The sequence below is a fragment of the Alligator mississippiensis genome, chromosome 4 (genome assembly GCF_030867095.1).
Source record: "Alligator mississippiensis isolate rAllMis1 chromosome 4, rAllMis1, whole genome shotgun sequence".
NCBI lineage: Eukaryota > Metazoa > Chordata > Crocodylia > Alligatoridae > Alligator > Alligator mississippiensis.
Genome location: NC_081827.1, coordinates 162437919 through 162464843, shown reverse-complemented (window position 1 = coordinate 162464843; position 26925 = coordinate 162437919). Strand labels below are relative to the sequence as shown.

General features: G+C 51.1%; 2 protein-coding genes across 2 annotated transcripts in view; both read right to left on the bottom strand.

The window, feature by feature from the left end:
• Positions 1-10577, bottom strand: part of RAB5C (RAB5C, member RAS oncogene family) — a 28859-nt gene extending 18282 nt beyond the window's left edge. The window contains exon 1 of the mRNA XM_006264557.4: positions 10487-10577. The gene's annotated coding sequence lies outside the window, so the exon portion shown is untranslated. The remainder of the gene's footprint in view (positions 1-10486) is intronic.
• An 8534-nt stretch (positions 10578-19111) lies between these two features.
• The window catches only part of KCNH4 (potassium voltage-gated channel subfamily H member 4), a 47091-nt gene continuing 39277 nt past the window's right edge, over positions 19112-26925 (bottom strand). The window contains exons 14-16 of the mRNA XM_019476396.2: positions 26454-26560; positions 25668-25735; positions 19112-24144 (exon numbers count right to left, since the gene is read on the bottom strand). Coding sequence (XP_019331941.1) covers positions 23566-24144; positions 25668-25735; positions 26454-26560 — 754 coding nt within the window. The 3' untranslated portion in view covers positions 19112-23565. The remainder of the gene's footprint in view (positions 24145-25667; positions 25736-26453; positions 26561-26925) is intronic.

The following is a 26925-nucleotide window of genomic DNA, read 5'->3' as shown; positions in this document are numbered from 1 at the left end:
AGCCAAAGCCAAGGATCAGCAAGATGACCATGCCAGAAGCCCTAACTGGAATACCTCTTCTGAGCTTAGTGTACAGACAAGTTATGGGAGATTATAGCTTTGTCTAGCATTGAAGCCTCTAAACTGATCTAGCAGACCTTAAACACAAACCAGAAAGCTATATAAATAGGAGGCCTGTGCAACCCAGCTAGTAGCTATTTGAATTGCTGAACCTGAATCAAATGTCCCAAATCAGTTTGGCCAAATCCAATTCAGAGATTTGGTTCCTTAAAAAGGGCTGGATCTGGGTTGGGTGGGGCAGCCATGGGAGGGGGGGAGGGGGGGGGCTGGGACCCCCACAGCATGGGGGTAGCAGGGATCACCTCCCTGCCCAGCAGCCACCAGTGAGTGGGGGCTTTTTAAGCACTGGGAGCTGGGGTGGGCAGGGGTCCTGCCCCATGGTCCCATCCCCCACCCCCTACTTACCAGCTCCGAGTCCAGGTCCAGCTCCCTTCTACAGCAGGCAGGGACTGCCCACCCCCCCAAAAGTCACTGAAGGTCTCCGAAATAGATTCGTAGAGCTTAGACTTCATTCAGACCTTTTAATTGGTCCCAATTCAATTTGGATATTCAGTCACCAAACCAGGTCAAATCTCCTCCAAATTGAATCAGCACCCAAAGCTTTGCACAGCCCTAATAGCTAGGGCAGATTAGGCACAATGGATTCCTTATCCTCACATTTAAGCAGCCCAGGTTTGATCTCCTATTTTACCATAGTTTCCTCATATGGAAAACACCTTTTTCCAAAGAACAGCTGCTGAAAACTGGCATGCATATTATGCAATAATTGCATTAAGAGCAGTTCCTGCTATTTATGAAAAAAGAAAAAAAAAAAAAAAAAAAAAAGGGGAGTAAATGCAAGTAGAGCCTGCACATGATCCACAGGGAACAGAGCAGTGAGCAGGCTCAATACTCTAGCTATTGCTGCTCAACTACTTCTGAGGAAAAAGATCTCTTCATTCTACTTTTCAAAAAACAACCACACAAAAAAAAACACAAAAAGAAAAAAACAAAATGCACAGACAAAAATACATAAAAGTTATGTACCTTATTCCAGCATGTGTTGTAGGTAACCAGTTACTCTATTCTCACATACAGGTGTGTAAACACAGGTTAGACCAAGGAAGTTGCTCCTGTAGCACTCAAGTTCACCATGCCAACCTGAAACTTCATTCTCCACATGGCAGGACTATTGTCAGACCTCCTCAAGGTAGCCTGTGATGTAGTCGGTTTTCCAAGATCCTTATGACAGCTAAGCAAGCTACTTTAGGTACCTTATTCCATCCATCCAATAAGTGTGTGTATATACACAGAGTATATTTGTATTAATTGAGAACTGCAATTGTGTCCAATACCCTACCTATTGGAAAGGCTATATTGAAAGCCAGGTGAGATGGAAAGAGAGCCTGAAGACACTTGTAGATGCATGTAGCTACTCGGGACCAGTAAGTTGCAAGTAACTTTGTTGACCGAGACTGGAGCTTTTGAGCCAGATAAAAGTACTTGACTGTCAGCTATTTAAACAAGCTCCTGCATACTCTTCAGCAAGAAAATTCCCTGAAGTTACTGAATGACATAAGCAAATTAATGACCCAAGGTTAAGCAAAGGGACACACCTACACATTTTCAATGCTAGCAGTCAGAGCCAACTTGTGGGGTCCTGCCCCTGCCATTGGCAGGGGCAGGGGAGGGGGGTAGCAAGCGACTGGATGCAAGGCCAGCAGCAGTAGTATGAAGTCACTGCGACTGCTCCACCCAGCTCTGCGGGCCCCCCCTCCAGGATGGCCCTGCTAGTAGTTTGACCTACCTTGTTTACCTGCACATTTGGGAAGCCTATTTACTGGCCTTTGATTTCCACAAGTCAGATGGGTTTCTTCCATCTCTCTCCTTCAGCCACAGAACTCAAGTAGTTCAATGACCATCATACCTCTTCCCCATATAAGCTTTCAAAAGCTCTGCAGACCAAGGCTATTGGGACCTGTAGTACCCACAACTGTGCAGTAAATACACACATTCAGATCCTTGACTGAGGCAGAGACCTCTTGATGCAAGCATTTTACCCCCCAAAGAGCCAAAGGCAAGCTAATACAAGGCAGCATGGCAGAAGGAAAAAAATACTAATATATTGTTACCAGGGCCAGCTGTAGCTTGGCAAAGATACAGTCTATTTCAGGGGGTCTGTAACCCATTGCATGGACCCATCTCAAAGACTGGATCTGGACTGCAGCAGCACACTTCAGCTATAGCACCCACATCTTACTGCCTGCCTGTAATTGCTTCCTAGCATCTGCCAGTTGCTGGGGAGGTGTAAGGGTGTGCCCTAGAGCAGCAACCTGCTGTGACACAAGGCTGCCTATCCCTACCATATTTAGCATACATGGTAAATTCTAACTCTTCTCTCCAACTCAGCGTCACAGGGCATCAGGACTGGCTTTATACCTCATCTCACCTAAAGCCACAACCTGCACTAAGAGGTAGAACTGTTCTTGTAGTGGCTGTAAGCAACCAACAGGCTCAGAACCCACAGAGCTACAATGAACAAGTCCATCTGTGCAGCTAGAGAAGTTGTACCTGCAGTGACCCTTCCTCACAAGGCATCACCCTAGAGTTTAGAAGAATAGTCATAACCAAGGTATGAAGCTGCAGATCACACTTAAAAGCATTCCCATTTTAAAAAGGGATGGAGAGAAAAGGAGTTAAGACCTAACCAGCTTCCTGAAAGCTGTCAACCCAAGGACAGTCAGAACAGACAAAGTTAGAGCCAGGAAGTCAGGCATCTAACTTCCAGCAAATTAACCCACCCCCCGGCATGGACACTCAAGGAGGAGTAAAGTAACCTTGCCCACAGACAATTGGGAAGTCAAATGGCCTTAATTTTTCTGTAGCCTAGGCCACTTCACTCCTTTGAGTGTCCACACTAGGGGAGGGGGGTTAAATTTGCTCTAGTTCAGAGCATGCAATTACATTGCTTCAGCTAGGGCATAGTTTTCCTCATCAACCCTGGGTAAGACAGTTTGGGCAGTTATGCCTTGCAGAAGCTACTACATCTGTAGGTCAAAGTTTTTCCTTGCTACACAGGGTGGAAATCATGCCACTGATGCTGTATTATACACATCAGTCATTCAATAGGGGAGGTGGGGTTGGGCAAGTTCTAGTCACCAGTTCATCAACAGCTGGCTTTATGACAAAGATACTTTCAGTCTGCAGTTTAAAATTTAAAACTGCAAAAAAACCCCCACACATTTAAAAGGCACCCCCTTCAAAAACCCTCTCTGAATTTAGCATCACCCAACTGAGAATCATGGTTGTATCATCTCAAAGCAGGGCAAAGCCAATGCTGTACCCTTGAAAGGGTCTCTCAGCATCCCAGTTAAAAGCCACTGCCTTAGGTACAGCCACAGAGGCGGCAACTAGGTCATTCACTTAACAGTTGTGCTCAGCCTCATTACTCAAAGCACCCCTTACATATTCCCACCCCCCATAAATCAAGAACAATTCTTCAAAACACAGCACTAATTGCTCAACAGGTCAGAATCTTTATTCCCCCCCCCCACTGGATTCCCATTAGAAGTCTCTGGGTTTAATCTTTTGAATCATGCACAGGTGTTTGTACACCTCTGAGTGCTATATAGCACCCAACAGCACACTTAAGAGGATCTTGGGGAACCCTGGTTGAAAAAGAATCCCTAGTTTAACATGGATAATTCAAAAATACTTTGAAGACTACTAGTGTCACAGAAAGCATCAAAGTCATCCCTCCCTCCCCCCACCCACACTTCCTCATATGAAGTGTTCTACCCAGATAGTCAAGCCTCTGAATAGGAGGTGGTACAAAAAGCCTCATTTCCAAGTCAATACTTTGGAAGTTAGTTGCACAGGAATAGGCCATACTGAAATGCAATTTTAGGGTGTTTCACTAGTCTATGCTATTAATTCATCCAAACATTATCTAGAAACTCTCTCTTCTGTTGGTTTAGTGACACTGCCCCAGCCACCTTTGAAATCCAAGTCCCAACAACGACTAACGGGGGGGGGGGGGGAGGAGGAGGAGGAGGGAAGGGAGATGGGACTTCAGAGTAAATAAGAATTCCAGCTGTAAAAATGTTACTCCTTTATCTGGGTCCCTACTATTTGCATGTACCCTCCATACCCAGAAGTAGTAATACCTACCCACTGCTTCAGATGACTGAAGTATTTTTTTTTTGGACCCCTGGAAAGCTAGTGTCACAGCCAGAGGTACTCAGAACTCAGTTATAAAAGGATGACCAAAAGCAATGCCCTATGGTAAGTAAATGGCACAATACTTCCAGTCAGTACAATAGCAGGGTTCCATGCGTTCTGCAGCTAAGAAAACTGGGCACTTGCCTGTATTTTAATCATGAATGCTAGCATTTCAAGCCTAGCATTAAAACTGAGGAAGCAATATCCTCTGCAGTCTTCAGACAACTGGGAACAGCTATTCCACTAGTCTTTTTGTATGGTCATTTAATATGTTCTTCTCCTTGTTGAGCTGCATATTTGATAATGCTTCACTTGGTAGGGTAAAAGGGGTGAGTATATTAGTACAGAGTCATGAGATTAGAAGGAAATTATTTTTGTGCTGTTTGTACTTAAAGCATCTTTTCTATTCAGGAGGCTACACATTCTTATCTTGTCAAACCTCAGCTAGTGTTTAATCAGCCATCCTACATCATGAAGAGGACGTCAAGCAAAAAAGGAAGCTACAGAATTAAGCCTACCTTGCTAACAAATTTAAAGACACACCACCTTTACATTTTATGAAGCGAGACAATGGAGAGAGATGGTCAATTTTGTAAATGGATACAAAGATAGGGATTGTAACAACTCTACAAGGTTCAAAAGGAAGCTGCACTGCTGTTCCAGTTAAGGCTTTATGTGGCTGAATGGCATGACTAATGCTTTAGAAACTGTAGTCAGTGCCCTATTAGATCACCATAGGCTGAATAGAGAAACATACAATTAGAACAGGCTGAGGTATTGTGTTTGTGCATGTTCCTGGTACATGAAGAAGGTGATGAGGATAATATTAGAAACTACATTCTAGCTAGTGTCACTTAATCATATATTTGTTTGCACTACAGGAATGTGAGCCATTATGACAGACTATATCCAACTGCAGGAAGTTAACCATGGAAGCAAACTTAGCTGCAGGGCTTTGGCTAAGCCCCAGTGTACAGGTGACTTTTTACCCTGCCACCCCTTTCACACACATTTATTGGCAATAACTTTTAATGCTTTTAAACAAGTTGTATGTGTCAAAGTGGTAACTTTCCTGTTAAATGTTACTAGGATAGAAGAATTAGTGCAAGACACTCCACTTCCTCCCCCCCTCCCCCCAAAAAAGTTTGTACATCATGTTCTGCCCTTTATTTAGATTAGTTCTTTGGAAGGAGACCCTACTGTCCTATATACACAGAACTGCGGTAGGTGTCTGGTATACTAGCAAATAGCTCTTCCTTAGGTTTGCCAATATAAGTTCCGAGAGGAAGGAGCTCCTCAGTCTAAAGGCCCCTTGCTAGTTAACCCCCCCCAAAAAAACAAAAACCACAAAACAAACAAATAAACAAACCAACCAACCAAAAAAAAAAAAACACTGCAGGTTCTCTCCTTTGAGATCATGGTGATCAGAGAATTACTACTACTAATTCAAAAAAGGAGAAATTTGTAGTTGGCAAACAAGTCACTCAGTCTGGAGCAGCCAGGGAAAATGAGAGTGAGTTCTAGTCCAATGCCTTATATCATGAGGCCTCCTACTTGCAGTTCTTGATGCCTTTAGGGTGCTTGGGACACCAAGCCGTGACCTAAATCAGCTTCAAGAGGAACTTGGCTATTCAGAATAAGGCAAATGCGGCATCTACCAGGTTTCTCAACAAGAGCTGGAGAAGCCACTCACCATGTTGATCCTTAAATTGGGGGCAGGGTGGGGGAGGGAAAGAGGGTGTTATTATCAGTCACAGTGACAAAGCGAGGCACCTAACAAAATGAAGCAACAGGAAGTCACATCCAACACACATTTATAAGAAGTTCACCAAAACAAGAGACTTTGGTGGGACACCAGATGCAAGCCAAACAGAACAATGCTATTTGCTTCAGTTCCTTCAGAAATATATCTTTGTAACCATTTCCTTCTTCTCACAGAAGTGAGCATACATTATAGCATTTAGCACCAAAACCTTAATTTCCAGAGACTGTCAGCCATAGCCACAAACAAAGCTCCAACTTCTGGCAACCACATGGAATGCTTTTACTGTATGGGCCCAAAGCCACGTAAGAGAGACCTCACTGAAGAGAATGACTATCTGGACACTTACTCACTGACCAAGAGACACCAAAAACAGCAAGAAACTGTTTAAGGCTATTACTAGTGAAACTAGGACCTCTGTAATAGGTGTTATTCCATACATCTGTAAGGCCTTTGTCTCATCTATTTTACAGCTCTCCTCCTCACTGATTAGATGGTCACTGTCTGTGGTGTTCACCTGGTAACAAAGAAGAGATGTTAAGGTTGAAGTCCCAAGTTGTCAAGGGGACTGACAAGGAACAGCACTTGAAGCCTATATTAGCTTTCACAAGAATTAGTTGGTGGTGGTTCTTCATATCCACAGAGGATTTTTGCACTGGCAGAAGGGTGGATCTTTTCAACATGCGAAAGCTTCCATTTCACTAGTAGCAAGTTTAGATCTCCAGCCTTTAAAACTTCACTGAATGAAGTTCAAGTTCCTTCCCACTAGTTTCACTTGGTTTCCTCATACGCTAGCCAGCCTAACCACACACTATTTAAATTGTTCCCACAGTATGTTGTTTGATTTTAGTATTAAGCTTTAGCTGCCTAAAAGCTAGCTTGAGACAGGTGACTAACATACCCATTTTAGGAATCTTTAAGGTCTTTTAAAAGAGCCACCCCCACGGTTTTCCCATTTAATATTAGCCTTCAGACAAATAGGGGGGTGGGGGGTGGCAGCATTTCCACAAAGAGACCAGTTTGCTAAAGAAACTGCTTTACTGGCTCATTTTATGGTAAGGGGATGGTAACTCAAGGTAACCCATTCAGTTACCAAGCAAAACACCAACTTTAGAAAAAATGACTTGGAGATAAAAAAAAAACAAAACAAAAACAAAAAAAAAACCCCAAAAACTCTCATAGGTACTCCAATTCAAACAAACAATGTTTCAATTACAATTGTAAGGCAAGATTCTAAACCAGAATTGTTTCAGCCAGTTGGAGCAAACACTGGATCAGTAACCCATAAGTGTCTAGTTGTTGCTCAGGACACCTGGAGTACAGAGTGTGCAAGTGGCTTTAGGACAACTGTCCACAAGCACTGCTGTCAGAATTCCCTGCCATGCAGGCCCACTTCACCTTCTGACATCATCCTGTGAATAATGGAGCTTTGTCCTTTAAAGGGAAGTTTAAAGAGGAATTATTCTTAGCAGGATCCACAGCAAGACAAGCAAGCGTGTAATGAATATATTAACAGGAAGCTCCAAAAGCATTAGCCAGAGTGCAGGGTGACAAAACATTAAGTCAAGCTGTTAGTTTGGGACCAACTTCATTTCAGGCAAGCCCAAGAGCAACACTGTCCAGGGAGTTCTGGAATAATTTGAGCTCTTCTCATCTTACAAAGGCAGTGTAACTATTAGTTTTGCACAAATATTCTGATGGACAATACTGGTGTTCAGTTGCTTATAGCCTCTTTCAACTATGAGGTCCACCATTAGTAGCTGGCCAAGAACAAACTTAACAAGCCAGCTTACCACAAATTTAAAATAGAATTGTTCTAATGTATTCTCTCCTCCTCCCCTTTCCTTATGGGGAAAGGCAAAGTTGTAAACATACACAAATTAAATGTGAATCAACAGATAGTGCTGCTTATCCGAGATGAGGAACAACATTCATTCCAAGGGCAGGTAGGGTGAATAAAATAGCAGAGACTGGAACTGAGTCACATCTCCTCAGTTAGTCAATGTAACCAATGCATGTACACTGTAAGGGCACAGGAACTGTGCTTCTAACCCCTTATAAGTCTCTGTAATTCCAGACTTCTTACTCTGCTCTTATATCTGGTTTACTACTGTAGTCTCCATACAATTCTGCCGTCACACATCACCACTTTAAGAATACTAAAGTAGTGATTTAATTACAATGCTCTTAAAATAGAGGTACAGTCTATTTGGTTTTCAGCAGTTCAAGAAGTAAAGCTGTCTAAAGGACATACGGTTAGGTTCCAAAAGCTTTAGGTAACCTAAGCTCCTGCTTGAGGAGCTTGTGCAGTTTCTATTCTAATTTAGGAAAGAACCTTTTAAATATCTTTTTAAAAGTAAAGTAAGTAGGAGTGTTGTAACATTTGCTGCATTGCACTGGAAAGTAGAGTTATTGATTCTTTTAAGTTTGATCTCACAAACTACATAGCGCAATGTAACATCTTTGGAAGGGGATAAGTACTGGTTTTTAAGTACCTATGAAAACACCACTTCCTCAAATAAACTGTCACTTATTTAATGGCCATTCTGTAAGCCTGCCACATGTAGGAGAATACCATGTCTAAAGCCCCAAAACAACATATACTTATAAGTCAGTGTCCCATCTGACAGTCAAATTCCCCTCTGCACTCCTTGGATGAGCAGTAGTCAGCTTGTACGTTAGAGTAACGCTGCTATACATAAACATTCAAGAACTGTACTAATGTTATCACCCCCCAGACTTTGGGTTCTCCAGAATGGGCCTCATCTCCTGCATTATTGTGAAGTACCTTGTACATATTGTGCTGGAGCAGTGCAAGACAGGAACCCTCACCAAGACTCGGCAAGTTAGATATTAATGAGCATGTCTGGTTAATATCCAAGCCAGTGGCTCAACCTCAAGCGAATCAAGAAACCCCTTAGAAGAGAGCCATAGCTTAGTTATTGCTCCTTTTTTGGAGTGTTTTTGTACAGCGGTTTGTTGGGGAGGGGTGAGGGGAAAGAGGAGAGAAGCATCTCACTCACTTTGACCACAGCACTATGGATTCTTCTTATTCAGGATGACTTCTGAATCATCTGTGTACCCAACAGTGCCAACACTGCATGGCATCCTGCAGCACCCCTGAAAGGATCAAGGCAATGCGAGGTGCCACAGGAACCCTGGTTAAGAATCACTGATACAAGCATACTCTTTCACTTGAAGAAAGAGCCGAAGGATCTAGTTCAGGTTATCTTTAAAATTAAAGGATGAACCCCAGCATTGTTAGTGCTTTTCATTAACTGATTAAAATCGCCAACCTTTTGAGCCAAGTATTAAGCTCATTCCAAGCACCAAGCAATCTTAGGCCACATAATACAGGCTTTGGGCTGAGTTTAAGAGTCTTAAAAAAAATAACTCCAGAATCGAGTTATTCTGCATAGAACAAGAACAAGGACCAGATGCCCAATACCCATCAGCATGTGACACCACATCCAATACATCTAACAGATGCCAACCAACAGCATCTCTGCCGCATCCGGAGAGTGGCAGGGAAACACGCTGAAGCATCAACTACCCAACCAAACAGTTATTTTGGAGACCCCGTGGGGACATGAACACCACACTGCAGGTCACTTGCCAGAGCCTAAAACACATCATATCTCCTTTGAGGTTGTTGGTCGCAGCCGTGTTGGCCCAAGGACATAGACAGACAAGGTTTCTTGGGTAGATACAAATTTCTTTTATGAGGCCAACTAAGTAATTGGAAAAAACAATATTTTTTTTTGCAAGCTTTTGGGCACAAACACCCTTCTTCAGGTATAGGGAGAGTAAGTTTTCCCAGCTATTTAGTTGCTCCAGTAAGAGATACCACATCTACCCAAAGAAGCTCGTCATAGCTCCTTCCACACGTGGGCCAGAAAGTGCAGGAGAGTTGCCAAAAGGAGGAAAGCCATTAACATCCCGGCTGCAGAATGGGGACATGTGCAAGTCAGGGCTGAGCAGCTCTGCATAGAGAGCCACAGAAAATGAGGACTGGATGGGACCTCAGAAGGGCAGTGAGTCCAGCCCCTGCTCAAGGTAAACCGGGGAAGGAGCTAGTTAAGTTTCTTCCCTTGCTCCCCAACCCCAACACCCACGTGGCCTAGACCCCCCCCCCCCATGGGCTGCTCCCAGCTCCGCCTCCACGTGGGCCCCGGGCTCCCAAGGGAAGCCCCAACCTCGCCTCTGAGTTGCCCCAGCTGACGCAGGGAAGGATCCCTGCCGCGGCGGCCGGGCGCCTCCACCCCGCCCGAGCAGCTCCGACCCGCCGGCGCCCGGCGGGGCCCCGCGAGGAGAGGAGGAGCTGGGCGGGGCGGCGGCCCCCTACCCGGGTGGGGTTGGGACGCCGCCACCGCCAGCCCGGTCCGGCCCCGCAAACCGCGCCCCCCGCCGGGCCGGGCCAGGCCAGGCCGCCCCCAGGACCACCCCGCTGCCGGCCCCACTCACCACCAAGGGGTCCCCGCAGCGCCGACCCCGCCTCAGGTGAGTCTGCCAGGCTCCGGCCTGCACTTCCGCCTTTCAGGCGTTCCGCTTCCGGATCCGCCCACCCCTTCCGCTGCGAGCCGGGGCTGACGGGCAGCGGCTTGCGCCAATGACAGGAAGAGGTGACCACGCCCCTTCCGCCCCGCCCCCACGTGATCCCCGGGCAGGCGAGGGGCGCGGGGCCTGATGGGAGTTGTAGTGCCGGCGCGAGGGCGAGGCCTGAGCCAAGGGACTCTTGAGAGGCAGCAGGAGCCGGGTGCCGGAGTGGGGGTGCAGGGGGACCCGGGCTGTGCCCAGGGCTGCCCCTTTGCTCGCAGTTCAGGCCACAGGGCGGGCCCTGCCTCCAGCCCCTCCCATCGCTGCCCCCAACGCACCTCAGCCCCCTCCTCCTTGCCCACTCCTGGCCCCTTCTCCCTCCTATAGAAAAGGATGCCCCAAGGCAGCGGGCAGGCCGGGAGGTGCCGGCTTCAGCGCCTCTCTGCTAGGCCCCCCCCTGCCCAGCCCCTCGACTCTTGGAGCCCCTGTCTGCAGCTCTTCATCCAGATACCTCCCATGGACCTTCCCCAACCCCGCACCCCTGGGCTACCCCAGTGCTGCACGGGGCCAGGTCGTGCTCATGGAGCAACTGCACCACCAGTGCTGGGAGGCAATGGGGATGAAGTGTGAGCGGGGGTGGAGGGGGTCAATAACCCCAGGCCTGGGTTAGCGAGTGGGGTGGTGTGTGCAACATCAACAGAGCTGTGTGTGGGGTAGGCCAAGGCTTAGGAGAGGAGCAGTGGCTGCAGGTGCTGGGGTGAGCTTGCCCAGCATCCCCAGTATTTTACCAGCTACCTGCACTCTTTCCCATCCCCAGTGATCACAGTCACTGGACCACCTCAACGCACCAAGAGCAAGGCTGCTCCCTGGCACTGCCTCCTTCCTTGCAGCTTTTATCAACGCTGAAGTGTGTACCCATTAAATACTTGCTCTATGAAGCAGCCAGTGGAGAAAGCAGGAAGCCGGCCTACCTTGTCAGAACGTTTCTGCTGCCCTAGCAATAGGGTTAGAGGGTTTTTTGCACTGTACTGTGTAATGCAGCGGGGAGATACCGAGGTGGATCTAAGCAATCCCCCGTGCCATTCTACCCTGAGTGGAGTCCCTGCAACTGTGGCTGAGCTGCTTTCAGAAGTCAGCCTAGCCTGTGCACTGCAGTGTGCTGTATGAACCAGTGGGTCTCAACCTTTTTAAACTCAAGGAACCCCTTGTTAGACTCGAGACACCTCTCGGAAAATGTCAGTTCTTTGTTTACACTCATTTTTTGATTATGGAAAGATAGCAGAGCAATTGTTGTGTTGCCAAGAGCTCAGAAAGACCACAATGACGTAACACTGGATTCCTATTTGAAATCTCTGGGTTTGTCTTGTGAATCATGTTTTCACACCTAACAGTGCTAACGTTCCATTGCACCTTGCAGCACCCTTGAAAGGATCTCAAGGCACCCCAGGGTGCTACAGCACCTAGCTAAGAATCACTGGTATGGACATAGCAAAGGTCCTAGTGGATTTACACTCAGGTTAGGCAAAACCAAGCCACCTGCAGTGCGGGGATACATGTCTGGGACTGGGTGAACCTAACTTTTCATATCTCCAGGATGGGGTGCAGTGCTCAAGATCACTCTCCAAATTGTAGCCCTGAGCTGGGATTTTTGTACCCTGGTGACTTTCCTAGAGCTGGGAAGCCCCAACCAGATCTCATTTCAGAAACCACATGTGCTGTGCCTACAATGTCCAGACAGGGGCACTGCAGAGTAATGCAAGTGTTCTCTCCTGTCGCGGGAACGGAACTGAGACAGTATGGAGCCGTGTACGCCTGGATGGTTGCTATGAGCTCAGTGCCTGGCCCGTCGGGGCTAGCTTCTGAGGGGCATCTGTTTTTGAAGCAGGGGCCTTTGAAGTCAGGAAAGTCACCATGAGCCAAGCAGGAGGTTTTTGGTGGAGCAGACACATCTGGCCTCAGCTGTGGATTGGGATAGTCAGAGGGTCACTAGGATGTTTTCTTCCTGGTGAGCACAGCCCTTCCCCCTTCCAGGTGGTTTTATAAGGCATATGAAGTTCCCTAGTCTTATGGCTCAGTAATGAGGCTGGATGATGCTGATGACCTACCTGGCCAGTCCCTCAGGGAGGTTGCTTGGGACCACAGGTAATGGCTGCATTACAGAGCTGACACCCTCTTTCTTTGCACCCAGCTCCTGAGAACTTTTCTCCCTTGTTCCCAGCAGAGTTCCTGGGTGGTTTTGGGGGTAATTTCAGGATCCCTTGGTTTTGCTGATGGAAGCTGAGCAGGGCTGTCATTTGCTGTGAAGGGGGCAGGGAGCTCCTTTGAACAGACTGATTACAAGCACCATCTTTGCCATTAGCTGCTTTGAAAGGGATCCTGCTGCTCTCGGAGCTGGTTATAAAGGGGAGGGGGGGGGGGGAGGGGGTTCTGTGCAGCATGCCTGAGTTCTGCCGAGCCATCCTAAAGGCCTCTCAAGCAGCAAAGCTTGGGGGAAGGAAAAATGAATGTGGGGGTTTAGCATTGCCTTCCTGTTTGGAGGAGAGGTTTCTGTGATCACAGCTGCCTATGCTTCTCCAAGCTATCACTAAGCTATCATTCCTCGCTGCCAGGAAGAAGGTGCATGACATCTCAACCCCAAAGAGACTGGGCATCTATTGTCCAGCCAGGTTTGCAGAAGAGCCAATGGAACCCAGCTGCTTGGGCACTGCGCCGTACTGTGCCTGTACCAGTTCACCCTCACCAGAGCTATGTCAGACAGCCCAGCTACAGCTCATCTCCCCCAGGGCAGATCCAGGCCTGGGAAGCCAGTGGGGCTGCCCCAGGCCCCCTGCATGTTCAGGCTGCAGCATGGTGCTTAGAACCTTGCTTTGCCCCAGCTGCAAGGAGGTTGCGTCTCTGCAGCTACACCCACAGCCGCACTTATCTACCTCTGTCAGAATTACCCTCTTAGCTCCGGGTCTGTGTGCTGGAGGAGGGGGAAGGAGATCTCTTCTTCAGGGTCTGCACAGGAGCTCAGCTGGCCTCCATCACAATGGCAGGAGGACCAGAACATGGAACAGCCCCCACAGAAGCTCTGCCTGGGATAGGGGCAGGAGCAACAGTACCTCTTTTCCTTTACTGAAAGACTCTGTTAAAATAAATGAATAACCACCTCCTAACTCACTACCCCTGTTACTGAGCACCTACCAGCAGCCCACACAGGGATCCAGTGCCCAGGCTTCTGAAGGTGGCTGCACAGAGGGCTCTGGTATACACAGAGCTGTCACTGGAAACTGGCCCAATCTCTGTGCTGGGCGACTTAATGCGAAGGAGCAAGAGGGATCCAGAGTGCAGTACCTAGGAGACAGGGCTGGAAGCATACAGGCAGGCTGAAAACATCTCCCAGGGATGGTGAAATTGGCACTAGGAGGTTACTAGGGTCCTGGCTGGTTGCCAAGCTAGAGGACAGGGACCAGGCACTGAAGAACAAGCTCAGGTTGCCTTGGAGATTTTAGCAGCCCAAGTAATAAACTACCCTGGCCCTGCCTGGTGACAGGTCCCTGTGGGGGGGCATCAATCTTGAAATGCAGGGCTGACTGTGGTCTTGGTTATGCCAGCTTGCACTGGGGCCCTCCAGCCTTGCTGCACTGCATCACAGACTGGATCTAGTGGGCAGCCTGCAGAGCCCAGACAGCATCACAGTGTGACCCAGCACGCACTAGCTGGGCCACAGGATGAGGTCAGGTCTCATGCCCCTTCCACAGGTATTGGAAGCAGGCTATTGTCACAGCCAAACAGCCTGGAGCCAGCCAGGCAGCACCAGTCTCCTAGGCCCTGCCACCATCCCTGGGGCAAGTGATGCAACCTACCCAGAGGACTCATTAGGTGAATGGCAACCAGGAGGCTTCTCTGTGCGTTTCCAATGGCAACACCATGCAACTTGCTAACAGAAACTGTGGTGTCAGCCCGTCTTGGTCAGCATAGACCCAGGGGAGCTCTAGACTTCCCCTAGCACAGAGAAGTCAGCTTGGGGGGGTGGAACCAGAGAAACCCCAATGCATGGACTCCCTTTGAGACCTGAGCTACCAGAGCTGAGGCAGCTCTGCAAGTTTAGCACAGAGCCTGCAGACCTGAGGCAGGCCTGCCCTTGGCCAAGTCCTACGTAGGGCAGCCACCAGGAGCGTGTAAGGAGCTGCTGCATGTGCTCTCTCCTCTAGGGCAGCAAACTGGCTCAGGCTAGTCCATGACAGGGGGCTGCCAGCCCCTGCCCCAGCCCTGTGGACAGAAGCTGCCTCCAGTGAGAAGGAATGAGAACAGGTGGCCACTTGCCCTCTTTGGCATTTCCTGGGCTCTCTTGGGAGCTGGGGGCTTTGGGTAGTGAGTTAGACAAAGATGTAACTCCAGTTATAGACAGACAGGACCCTGGAGGTGAAAGGCTCCAGCCATACAGGCCTGGGGCAACGCAACAAGGATGGCCTGGGCAGCAGCTATGTTAGCCCCTAGTGTTGCTGCCTGCAACCCTCCCTCAGCCCTGCCCTGCAGTCTCAACACACAGCAGAGAAGAGTTTAGCCTCTCTGGCCCCTTGGCCACCCACCATTCTGGAGGCTGGCAAGTGAAGGGCCAATTAGTGCCTGCTGAGATGCAGGGGGTGCCAGGCAAGTGCCATGCCTCTGCTCAATTTTAGAGGAAGGCTTCCTACCTCGTGCTATGCACAGCCACCAGGGCTGATAGCTCTCTCCTGACCCCAGCCCAGTGGAAGGTGTTGTATTAGAGTCCCCAAGTCCAGGACCTTTGCTGAGTCCTCCCCTTTTAACTGCAGGTCAGCCCACTCCCAGACACTGCCTGCCAGGCCACATGTGGCTGAAGAAACTACAGGTCACCCCTTGCCCTGCAGATGTGACCAAACCCAGTGCTCTTTGCCATGCTATTGTTTCTATATAACCCTGAGATGACCCAGTCCTGGAGGCAGCTGGGCTGGCAGACTGACTAATGAGGAACAGCTGCAGAAGGGAGCACACTGGGTAAGTGCTAAGCAGCCCCAGGCTTTCAAGTGCTAATTTCTGCCAATGCAGCCAGATCACAGTGCCTCAGGAGTCCCCACCTGCACCTCTGCCTATGGGGAATGGTCCAGCAATGTTTCCTCCAGCAAGCAGTCTGGCTGGCCTGAGCTTAGGAAGGAGCTGGAGCTTGTGTTTTTTAGCCAACACAGAGGCTCTAGCAGCAGCAGCAGCACAACCACGCGGAGCCAGCAGCTGTAAAAATAGAGCTTTTATTTCCCGTGGTGTGTGTGCAACATCCTCGCAGCAGTGGCGGGGCGGCGCGGAGGTGGAAGAGTATGTGCAGGGCTAGGGCTGCACCTGGGGCCTTTTGGGTGGGGAAATAAAATAATAAAGAAAAAGAAATTCCAGAGAGTTGCAAGACACTTACAGTGGGGGCAAACACTGGGAGATAAGCAATGGGGCAGGAGGCTACAGATAAGAGCAAGGGGTTAGTAGGGTGTAAGACTTGCCAGGATCATACAGGCTGAATGAGAAGAGCAAAGCTCTGTGGTTCAGCAGGACTTCTGCTTTGGGGAGGGGGGCTTGACCAATACTCCCCCCTCCCCCCAACCCAGTCCGTGGCCTGCATGGCAGAGAATCAGCCTGAGGTACTCACAGACTCCCCCAGCCAGGGAACCTGATCCTGAGCAGGCTGGCCTGGATAGAGTTCAGTGCAGGGAGGGCAGCCACTCCCTCTTCTAACCAGCATGAGCCATGTCCTCAACTTGGCATGGCTGAACATGGCAGTGGGGCCCACCGGGAACAGGGGGAACACTTCTGGCACTGTCATGGGAAATTATTCTGGCACCAGTGGGGGAAGGAAGGAGCAGCCCTTGAGGGCCTGTAGGGAAAGCACCTTGTTAGCAGGACTTGGGAGGAATCCCTGTGAGATCAGAGCCAGAAGGGCCTGGTTCTGCACTGGCAATGGGATGGCCAGGACCCTGGGGCAGATAGAGAGCACCGGCTCCCCCCTGCCCTTCTTCCAGTGCCTCCGTCCTGGCTCAGGGCTCTGTTGCTTCCAGGGCTCCACAGTGTGAGAGAAAAACTGGGCACTGCCACCCTGCCCAGATCTTTCATGGGAGTAGCCCCACGGACAGGTGCTGTGACCCCCAAAACCTGTCCTGGGAACTCCCCCTGCACAGGGAAAACAACAGAGTGGAACGAGGACACTGCCTACAACAAGGAGCCATACCCTGTTGCCTGGTTTCCTAGATGAACAGTTCCACTCCATGCCCAGCCAGGCCTGCCTGGCACAGCCTGCAGGGCCTAGGAGGACCATGCTCAGTGACCCATCTCTTGAGAGCAGGGACAAGCCTCCTTGCATAGGCCACCTGCAGGATTCTGATGTGCTGGGGGCTGGTAATGGAGCTATCCTGCATACCCTGCCCTGCCCTGGTCCACAAGGGGCCTAGTCAGTGCTAGCTGTGCTGGGGTTTTGTCAGGTGGACATCAGGCTCACTGAGAACTGGCCCAAGACCCTGTCAAAATCATCGCATCTAAGGGGCCAAGTTAGCGGTTGACCCCAGCTTCACAAAACCCTCCCTGCCCAACAAGGCAACTAGGGCTGCAGCTGGCTCCCCTGGCCTGGCCCTGCCCCCTCTTCTGTGGAAAGCGATGGGAGAGTGATCCGTGGCTTCATAGGGTAGAGGAGAAAAACTCCCACCAGGAAGTATTCTTTAAAAAACAACAACCACCCCCCCAGCTTTGGAAAACTAGTATCAAAAGTCCTTAAAAAATCCCTGCCTATTGCAACAGTGAGAACAGCAGGGTTTAGCCAGAGGACGGGGAGGTGGGAGTGTTGGCAGAGGGATCTGCCTGCCAAGACTGCAACAGCAACTTTGTAAGACCAGGAAGAATGGATCAGTATGTGGGCATGAGGGGCAGGGGGCAAACAAGCCACTCTAGTTGCCCCTGACCCACCAGGCACTCCTACAGCCTTTTGGGAGCTTGGGTTGTGGACCCAGCCATGGCAGGCACTGAGCTGGAGCTACACCTATGCAACAAGATATAGCTAGGCTGACCTGACACCTCAGCCCTGTGCTGATTGATGTCTTTCACCTGGGCCTGGGGTTGCTGGCAGGAAGAGCAACCTGGAGGGGGCAGTCACGGTGAGTGAGGCTACAGAGGAGCCTGATTCAGCCCCATGCTCAGCTGCCAGGATCCTGCCTTCTGCCTCAACTAGAGCAGCATTTCTCAACCCATGGGTCACAACCCAAAAGTGGGTCACAAGAATATATGAAAGGGTTATGAACACACTTTAAAAATGGATTCTCCTTTAAAGGAAAAAAACATGAGAAGTTGTGGCTTTTCCTTTGCAGACTGGCAGAGTTGTAGCCTGCAACGGGGTTCCTTGGGGCCCCCATACCTCCCACCCCACACACTGAGGGGCTGGGGAGCAATGGGTTGGAAGTGAGGGGCACTGGGTCTAAACTGGCCATTGATGTTTACAAATGGGTTCTGGTACAAAAAGGGTTAAGAACCATTGAGCTAGAGGCATTGCTGCCTTCCACCCCTTTTCTCTCCCTACGGAGCTAGGCAGAGGCTGGTGTCCAACCTGGCCTGAAATCACCCCATTAACATCAGGACTTCACCAATGATTTAGGCCCCACATGAGGGCTGGTCACATGCCACTAGGCATTTCTCTCCCCATTCTCACATTTTTTTCAAATGTGATTTTGCTGAGCAATGAGTCCTTCCCTCCGCCATCCCTGGAGCTGGATTTGACCTGTGATCCAGGCAGCCCTCCACCCCTCAGTGATAAGCAAGAGGAGATGGAGATAATGTAGTGAGGTCAGGTGTGACCCCATCCATAGATTCATAGATTCATAGATGTTAGGGTCGGAAGGGACCTCAATAGATCATCGAGTCCGACCCCCTGCATAAGCAGGAAAGAGTGCTGGGTCTAGATGACCCTAGCTAGATACTCATCTAACCTCTTCCTGAAGACCCCCAGGGTAGGGGAGAGCACCACCTCCCTTGGGAGCCCGTTCCAGACCATGGCCACTCGAACTGTGACGAAGTTCTTCCTAATGTCCAATCTAAATCTGCTCTCTGCTAGCTTGTGGCCATTGTTTCTTGTAACCCCTGGGGGCGCCTTGGTGAATAAATACTCACCAATTCCCTTCTGTGCCCCTGTGATGAACTTAAAGGCAGCCACAAGGTCGCCTCTCAACCTTCTCTTGCGGAGGCTGAAAAAGTCCAGTTTCTCTAGTCTCTCCTCGTAGGGCTTGGTCTGCAGGCCCTTGACCATACGAGTTGCCCTTCTCTGGACCCTCTCCAGGTTATCCGCATCCTTCTTGAAGTGTGGCGCCCAGAATTGCACGCAGTACTCCAACTGCGGCCTGACCAGCGCCCTATAGAGGGGAAGTATCACCTCCTTGGACCTATTCGTCATGCATCTGCTGATGCACGATAAAGTGCCATTGGCTTTTTTGATGGCTTCATCACACTGCCGACTCATGTTCATCTTGGAGTCCACTAGGACTCCAAGATCCCTTTCCACCTCTGTGCCACCCAGCAGGTCATTCCCTAGGCTGTAGGTGTGCTGGACATTTTTCCTCCCTAGGTGCAGCACTTTGCATTTCTCCTTGTTGAACTGCATCCTGTTGTTTTCTGCCCACTTGTCCAACCTATCCAGGTCTGCCTGCAGCTGTTCCCTGCCCTCCGGCATGTCCACTTCTCCCCATAGCTTTGTGTCATCTGCAAACTTGGACAGAGTACATTTCACTCCCTTGTCCAAGTCGCTGATGAAGTCATTAAAGAGTATCGGTCTAAGGACCGAGCCCTGCGGGACCCCACTGCCCACACCCTTCCAGGTCGAGACCGACCCATCTACCACGACTCTCTGGGTGCAACCCTCTAACCAATTCGCCACCCACCGGACTGTGTAGTCATCCACATCACAGCCTCTTAACTTGTTCACCAGTATGGGGTGGGATACCGCATCAAAGGCCTTCCTGAAGTCTAAGTATACGACATCCACCCCTCCTCCTGTGTCCACACGTTCACCTAAATGCCCAGGTGCCACAATCCAGTTGCAACAGTCCAGATGCATTTAAATACATTTGCAAGGCTAAGGGCTAAGCAAAGGACTGATGGCATGCACTATCATGCAGCAGGGGGACAGACTCATTCAAGGGTGCTGCATTTGGGCAGTAGTAACCAGCAGCACACTTAGAAGATGGGAAACTCCCTTCTTGAGAGCACGGAGGCAGAAAGGGATCTTGGAGTCATCATTGACTACAAGATGAACATGGGCCGACAATGCGAGGTCACGGTCGGCAGGGCTAACCGGACCCTATCGTGCATCCACAGGTGCATCTCAAGTAGGGCCAAGGAGGTGATCCTCCCCCTCTATGCGACACTGGTCAGGCCACAGCTGGAGTATTGTGTCCAGTTCTGGGCACCCCACTTCAAGAGGGATGTGGACAACATTGAGAGGGTCCAGAGGAGGGCCACCCGCATGATCCGGGGACAGCAGGGCAGACCCTACGATGAGAGGCTACGGGACCTGAACCTGTTCAGCCTTCACAAGAGAAGGCTGAGGGGGGACCTTGTGACCATCTATAAACTCACTAGGGGGGACCAGAATGGTTTGGGGGAGACCTTGTTTCCCCAAGCGCCCCCCCCGGATAACAAGGAATAACGGCCACAAGTTGTTGGAGAGTAGGTTTAGATTGGACATCCATAAGAACTACTTCACAGTTAGGGCGGCTAGGATCTGGAATCAACTTCCAAGGGAAGTGGTGCTGGCTCCTACCCTGGGGGTCTTTAAGAAGCAGCTCGATGCCTACCTGGCTGGGGTCATTTAAGCCCAGTTTTCCTCCTGCCCAGGCAGGGGTTCGGACTTGAAGATCTACAAGGTCCCTTCCAACCCTACTTCTTTCTATGAATACAATAAACTATGAATACTATGACAAATGGCCAACACAGGTGCAGGACTGGGAGAGCTGGGGACAGGAGGAGTCTTAACCCTCTCTTTGCCAAGTCATCTAAATCAGCATGGGCAGCAACTGCTTTTCTCAGGCTATATCCATGCATTAGAACAGCCATCCTCTCAACCAGCACTAGCAGAGCAGCATGCATTTCCTGCCAGCAGCCAAAGGCATTCAAGCAGATGTATTTGGTTTACTGTGATTCACTTGCCCCTGCCTCTTTGTGCTCCAGGGTACATACAGGTACCCTGGACCCTGCTTTCACCTGTCCATTCAGGTGCAGGGGCTGCATTAAGGAACCATCCCCCCCTCCCCTCCACTGCTGCATGTCTACTCAGCTCCTACATATGGGGCTGGACCCCTCCCATCTGGTCAACCATTGCCAGGAACCATAGAACTCCTTGTGCCAAAAAACAGTAGTCAGGGGCTGCACTCAGAGACAGAGGCTCTGGGAGCTGCTTCCCACTGAGGTCACAGTCACCTGTGAATGGGCCCATGGTACCTTGAGGAATCTGCTCTGCCTTCCCATACCCACAGATCTGCAGCTGTCACTGGTGAGTGCAAGGAGATGGGCAACCCAGAACTGGACTCAGCCAGCTCCTGCATTCACAGGGGACCCTCTCTCTTGGGAAGCCCACTTATGCAGGCTGTGCTGAACCCTGCATGCCCCCATGCAATACTGCCCCACCCCACACACTTAGATCAGATCAACTCCTTTCCTCCTGCCACTGCAGGGACACTGGGCCCAGCTCTTACCTCACCTGAACCCATGAAAATCAGATGTAACTTCAGTGACATCTGTGGGGAGGAAATCAGGCGTGTTGGTTACCAGGGAGAGAAATGGGTGCTGCTGGACCCAGAGCTGCTCAGCCAGCATTAGGAGTTGCTCAGCTAGCACCAACCAGTGAACACAGCTGGGTTGCAGAGGCGGAGCAAGCTCTGGCCTGGCTGCCTTCCAACCCTTGGTCCCTCACTTGAGTTACAACCAGGGTTTGAATTACACTTTGACTCTTGGGGGAGTGTCTGCAAAAAAAATTAAACCGGTTCATTGATTAACAAGCCCACCAAAGTAAAAAAGCAATCTGATCAAGACCCCCCAAGTTATGATTTTCAAATCTTACAGGGGAGCTCTTGTCTCTTATGGGTGGGCTCAGCCCCCCCCAAATGCCCCCTTAATTCACACCCTGGTCACAACCAGAAGTTCTGGGGCATTAGGGCTGAGAGTCGAGCGTGGGGCTTGAAGCAGCCTTGTCCCCATTTCCCAGGGACTGCTATTTCAATGCAGGACCTGACTAGCTGCATTTGCTACCCTACTGCACCTGCAAGCCAGCCTTGAGGAACCAGTGCAGCAGAAACCAAGTCTGCCCCTGTGGGGGGCAGCTCTGGGCTGGGTAATATCCTCCTCATGGCCTTGATAGCTGAAGGCCCAGGTCAAGTCCCTTTGCAGGTGCTAGCAAACCTGGCTGCACTGCAGGAGCATTGGGCAGTAGAGCATTCTAGTTCAAGAGGGTTGCAGGCTCAGAGTTGGCAGAACAGGAAGGGGGTTTCTAAGTGTGGGTGAACTGAGAGAGGTCAGGAGGGGGAAGATGCTCGTGCCCAGCAAGCCTGCAGCCTCCCTCTCTGTATCCAGAGGGGAGACCCCTCCCTGGGCACAAGGAACTGCAGCCAGCCACAGCAGAAGTGGGCACCACTTCCAGGCACTTCAGACTCAGAGGGAGATGCACTTGTTTGTGTCAGCACTGAATTGGGTCATTTCTGTACAAGCTGGGAGATGCTGGGTCCCAGCATGCACTGCTCTACTGCGATAAGGACACTCAGAGCTACACACATTGTCACGGATGACACCCCTCCACCAGGAGCTTGAGCTTCTACAGCTCATGCTGAAAAAGGATGTCATCTTTAGTCAGGAGCTGCAGCAACAGGGTCAAGAACAAAGCAGGGCATGGACTACAGACCACGAAGGGCAGGGTAGGGGGAGTTACCACTGCCCACTGGGACACGTAGTCTCCATCCAGGAGCCACTGATGTGGACTGAGGTTAAGGGTTCTGCAGCAGCCTGCTGGGCTAGCTGCAGGTATAGGTCTAAGCTCCAGGGCCCCACAGGGAAGCTTACACATGCCCTTAACATGCAGGCCCTGGAGAAGCTAATCCCAAGAGTCACATATGCTGGTCATACCCATATTTCAGCTCCTGAAACCCGAGCCTGATAACCAAACCAAGCAGGACAGGCGCAAGGGAAAGGGGAAGATTCCAGGATGAGTGCTAGGAGGATGAGGACCCAGGCTTGCTGAAAAAACAGGCCCCAGTGCAACTCCAGGGATTTCAGCAGAGTCCAACAGAGCACAGTCAGAGAACATACCTGAAACATTGCTTTCCCAGCATCACTGCCCTCTGTCAGCATCACTCAGTTCCTAAGCAGGCTGCTTCCTCTGCAAACGGTGCCAGAACCCTTTGCTGCTGGCACCTGTGAGGCCGTCAGCGCAGGGTGAGAGGAGTTCATCCTGTTTAATTAACAGAGCTACATTCTCTAGTGTGGCGTCAAACCTCGCAGAGCTGGCCACTGCGTGGAGGGTGAGTGGGGAGCAGACATCTCAGGCTCCAAAGCCAGGAGAGCAGGGAGGTGCCTGGCCATGCAGATGACCCAGGGTGGTCCTGGGGAACCAGGCTTGTGCTTAGATCCTTGGAGGAGTTCTAAGGCTCTGGAATAAATTCCTCTTCCCAAAGGTAAAAAAAAAAAAAAAGCCATCTAATAGAAAACTAGTCTGCTCAGCAAAGGAGGGGCTGAGACCAGGTTACTGGAGTTGGAAGCTACCCAGGAAGCCAGGCTGAGTGCAGGCTGGGAGGGTTCTCCCTTCCCCTACCCAACTCTTGCAGTGAAATCTGCAAATATGAGGAAAACCCGCCATTTGCAGACCAATGGTGTCGGTCATCAGCCACCGGCTGGGCCCAGCCTCCTTCCATCCATCCATCGCAGTCTCCATGGCAACGACGGAGGCCAGTGATGGAGGGCACCCCCGGTGGGTTGCAGCAGCAGGACTTGGGGGGGCCGTGGTGTCAGTGGAAGCTTTCCGAGCTGGACCTGAGGTGCACGTGCGAGGGTGGGTGGCTCTGAGCCGAGCAGCAGGGGAAGGCCTGTATGGATCCAGAGGAAGGTGCAGTGAGGGAGCACAGCGTTGGAGAGCCCAGCTGCAATGGGACACAGGTGGGCAACTGGGCACACTGCACTTCTGTCTGTGAGAAGCAGGCCCTCTCTGTGTCCGACAATGGGAGTGGGGGGTGGTAAGAGGGGCTGCAGGGGACATGGGGTAAGTCTCTCTGAGCGGGGGACCCCTCGCCCTGCGGGCTAGTGTCATGGGGGCTCCTGAAGCTGGGGAGCTTGGCAGAGGCGGTGTTGGGAGAAGCTCCCCTGCTTGCAGGTGATAGCGGCACCATGATGGACACATGAGCCAAAGGTGGAACAGGTGACTGCTCGCTTCCACCACTGGGTTCCGGAGAGGAGAGGCTGTGGAGGCTGTAAGGGCAGGCCAGGGTGGGGCCGCACAGTGGCTGGGCGCCCAGCTGGGTCTGCAGAATGTGCATCATGTGTTGCAGCTCTCGGCTGAGGTGGGAAACTTCCCGGTTGAGGTTACTGATCTGGAAAGGGAGAAGGGGGACAGACTGTGAGGAGCAGTGGGACAAGCCCTGAGCACCAAGTGCTGCTGTCCCTCCTGCACTCTATGCCCATCCCCTGCCCCTGCTCCCCCACTGCCTCTGCCCCCATATCAGATCAACCACCTGCATGACCCACACCCCTTGGCTGGCTACAGCCTGGCTTCCAAAGCAGCAAAGGATTCTGGGATAGAGATGTTGGTTTGGATTGGGACTGATCCAGACTGCAGCTAGAGAAAAGTGGGTCAGGATGGGCTGTGTTGCTGTAGTGCCTTCTCTGATAGGACAGCCTGCTCAGTGCATGCCTGTAGCCCAGCCCTGAGCCCAGCCTCTTTTACTGTGCATGCTCACTTATACTCCCTGGTCAGGGTAACTCTGCTGCCATCTCTACCAGATGCAAGAGGTCTGCTATGTTTTCTGACTCTTGCACCCCACTAACCATGCAGCCCTGGCCACAACCTTGTCTGCTGCTGCAGAAAGGAAAGCTGAAGCAGAGGGAGCATGTGGCCTTTAGTTATGGTAGGTCCTATAAAAACTTGTGGTGGCCACAGAGGTTTCTTGTCTGTGTCTGACTGCAAGGGCGGTCGCTTTGACCCACACATTAGCTCTCAGATACTGCTTAATAGCCCAGCTCATTAGTAGTAACTGCAACCAGGCCAGGGTCTCTGGAGAACTGCTGTTTACCATGAAGGCTGGCTGGGGAGGAGAGGAATGCCCAGGAGGCAGGGTCACAGATGCAACAGCTTTGCAATGAGCTGAGGGCACGCTCACACCTATAAACCCAGACCCACTCCACTGTGAGCTTCCACACATGGCACCCAAGAGCTGAGGCCCTATGACACATGGGGATGCTACTGGAGGAAGACTGGACTGCGAGAGAGTCCCGTCACATGGGGGATCCAGACAGCAAGCTCTCTAGCCAGGATCAGGGTCGGCAAAGGATGTTGCTGAAATCCTTGTGTAAGACCAGCACTGAGCCACCCTGGTGCAGCTTGAGCTCATGGCAGGGCTATGCCTGGACTGTGGGTACTGCAAAACCCCCGCTGTTGCTCCCTATGGGCTGCATCTATGGATCTGTCTCAGGATATGGGACACAGGTATGGACCTGCTGGGCACATGCAAGCGTAGCATATCCCAGGCCTAGGCACAGAGCCCAGGGGAAGGCTGAAGCAGAGTCTAGGGAGGAAGAGCTCTGCAAGAGCTGTACTAGCTGCTATGAAAAGAAACCCTGCCAAAACAGGCAATGCTAATTTTAAGCCCAGGTCACCCGAGTCAGAAGCATGGATGCTGAGTAGCCATGGCTGCACAATCCAGAGTGGCCTTTGGGCTGGTTCAGGCAGATGCCACATTAGGATCAATCAAGTCTGGCTGGGGCTGCTGTACTTTTCAGATCAGCAATGTTCAAGGAGTCTCTCTCAGGATGGACCCAGCCTTGGGAGCAACACAAGGGAAGACACCATACAACACTTGACATACAAGCCCCCCAGTTGCCAAGTGCCCCTTTGTACCTCTTGGTTCAGTCTCTGGACGTTCTGCTTTATCTCCTCTGCTTCTGCTGCTAAGGCTTGCTCTGTCCCTGCAAGGAAGCCCAAGGAAAATCTTGGAGGACGACAGAGCATGCTCTGATAGGCCCTCTACAGCTTGCAGCTCACACCAGGGCCCAGCCCCAGCCCTCCCTAGCAATGCCCCATGTCCCAGAATTGGGATGGACTGGTCCCCACTGTGCCCCACCCAACTAGGTCTGACTTGGGGACCAAACCGCAATGGTGCAGGTGTGGGGGAGGGGTGTTGCTTTAAGCTGCTGGGCTCTGTCCAAAGCGAGAGGAGAGTGGTGCCAGAAGCTGTTCCCCTGGGATTCCCCCCACCACCATGAGCCAGCCCTGTGGCAGCCCATGCCAACACCATGCCAGCCCCTCCTCCCTGGTGCCTAGGCCAGTTCTGCAAGAGGCTTTTCTCAATACAAATGACTAAGCCTCATGATCCCTGGGGTGGAGGGAGGTGGCCCTGCATTCATGGTACTGCTTCACAGTGACTTGCCCCAGGTCACAGTGTGAGTCAGAGCCATGGAGAGAAGCCAGGAGTCCCGCCTCCCATGCTTTAACCACACAAACCACCTCCCCTCCAACTCTGGGAATAACTGCTTCCCCAGACCCACAGGAAACATTCACTCTTTTATGTCCAACAATTTCTCCAGAGACAGAGAGCTGCCTAAACCAGCTGGCCCCTGTGGCCTGGAGCCTCTGAACCCAGATCCCAGGCAGTGTGGGGGCGTGAGGGTGTGGGCACTCAGGTACCTGACAAGGGTGAATCTGTGGTCGAGCTCGGCAGGGGCGGGTCCACATTGAAATGGAAGGCTTGCGTCTCTGATGTCCCACCATCATCTTCAATCCCGTCAACAACTCTAGGGAGGAGGGGAGGCTTGAGCCTAGGCAGCAGGTGAGGACCCCGAGTGAGGCCCCTGACTGGCACAGCATATCTGAGCACCCTCACCACCTGGCCACCTACATGATGGCAGTGGAAATATCTATCACAACAAAGACATCACCCCCTGTGAACTCACTGCTTCACAGGGTCTGTACCTTCCTGCCCAGGTCCTACTGCTCTGTTGCCCCTTGACAGCTGGTATGAAAGGAGCCATCGCATCTCTTCCTTCAGATTGGGGCTGAGCAAATGTTGACGATCTCATCCCTGCTCTTGGCACTACCTGCTGCTTCTTCCCTGATGGCAGCATCACTGGAAATGCTGGGGCTGGATGGGGAAGGAGAC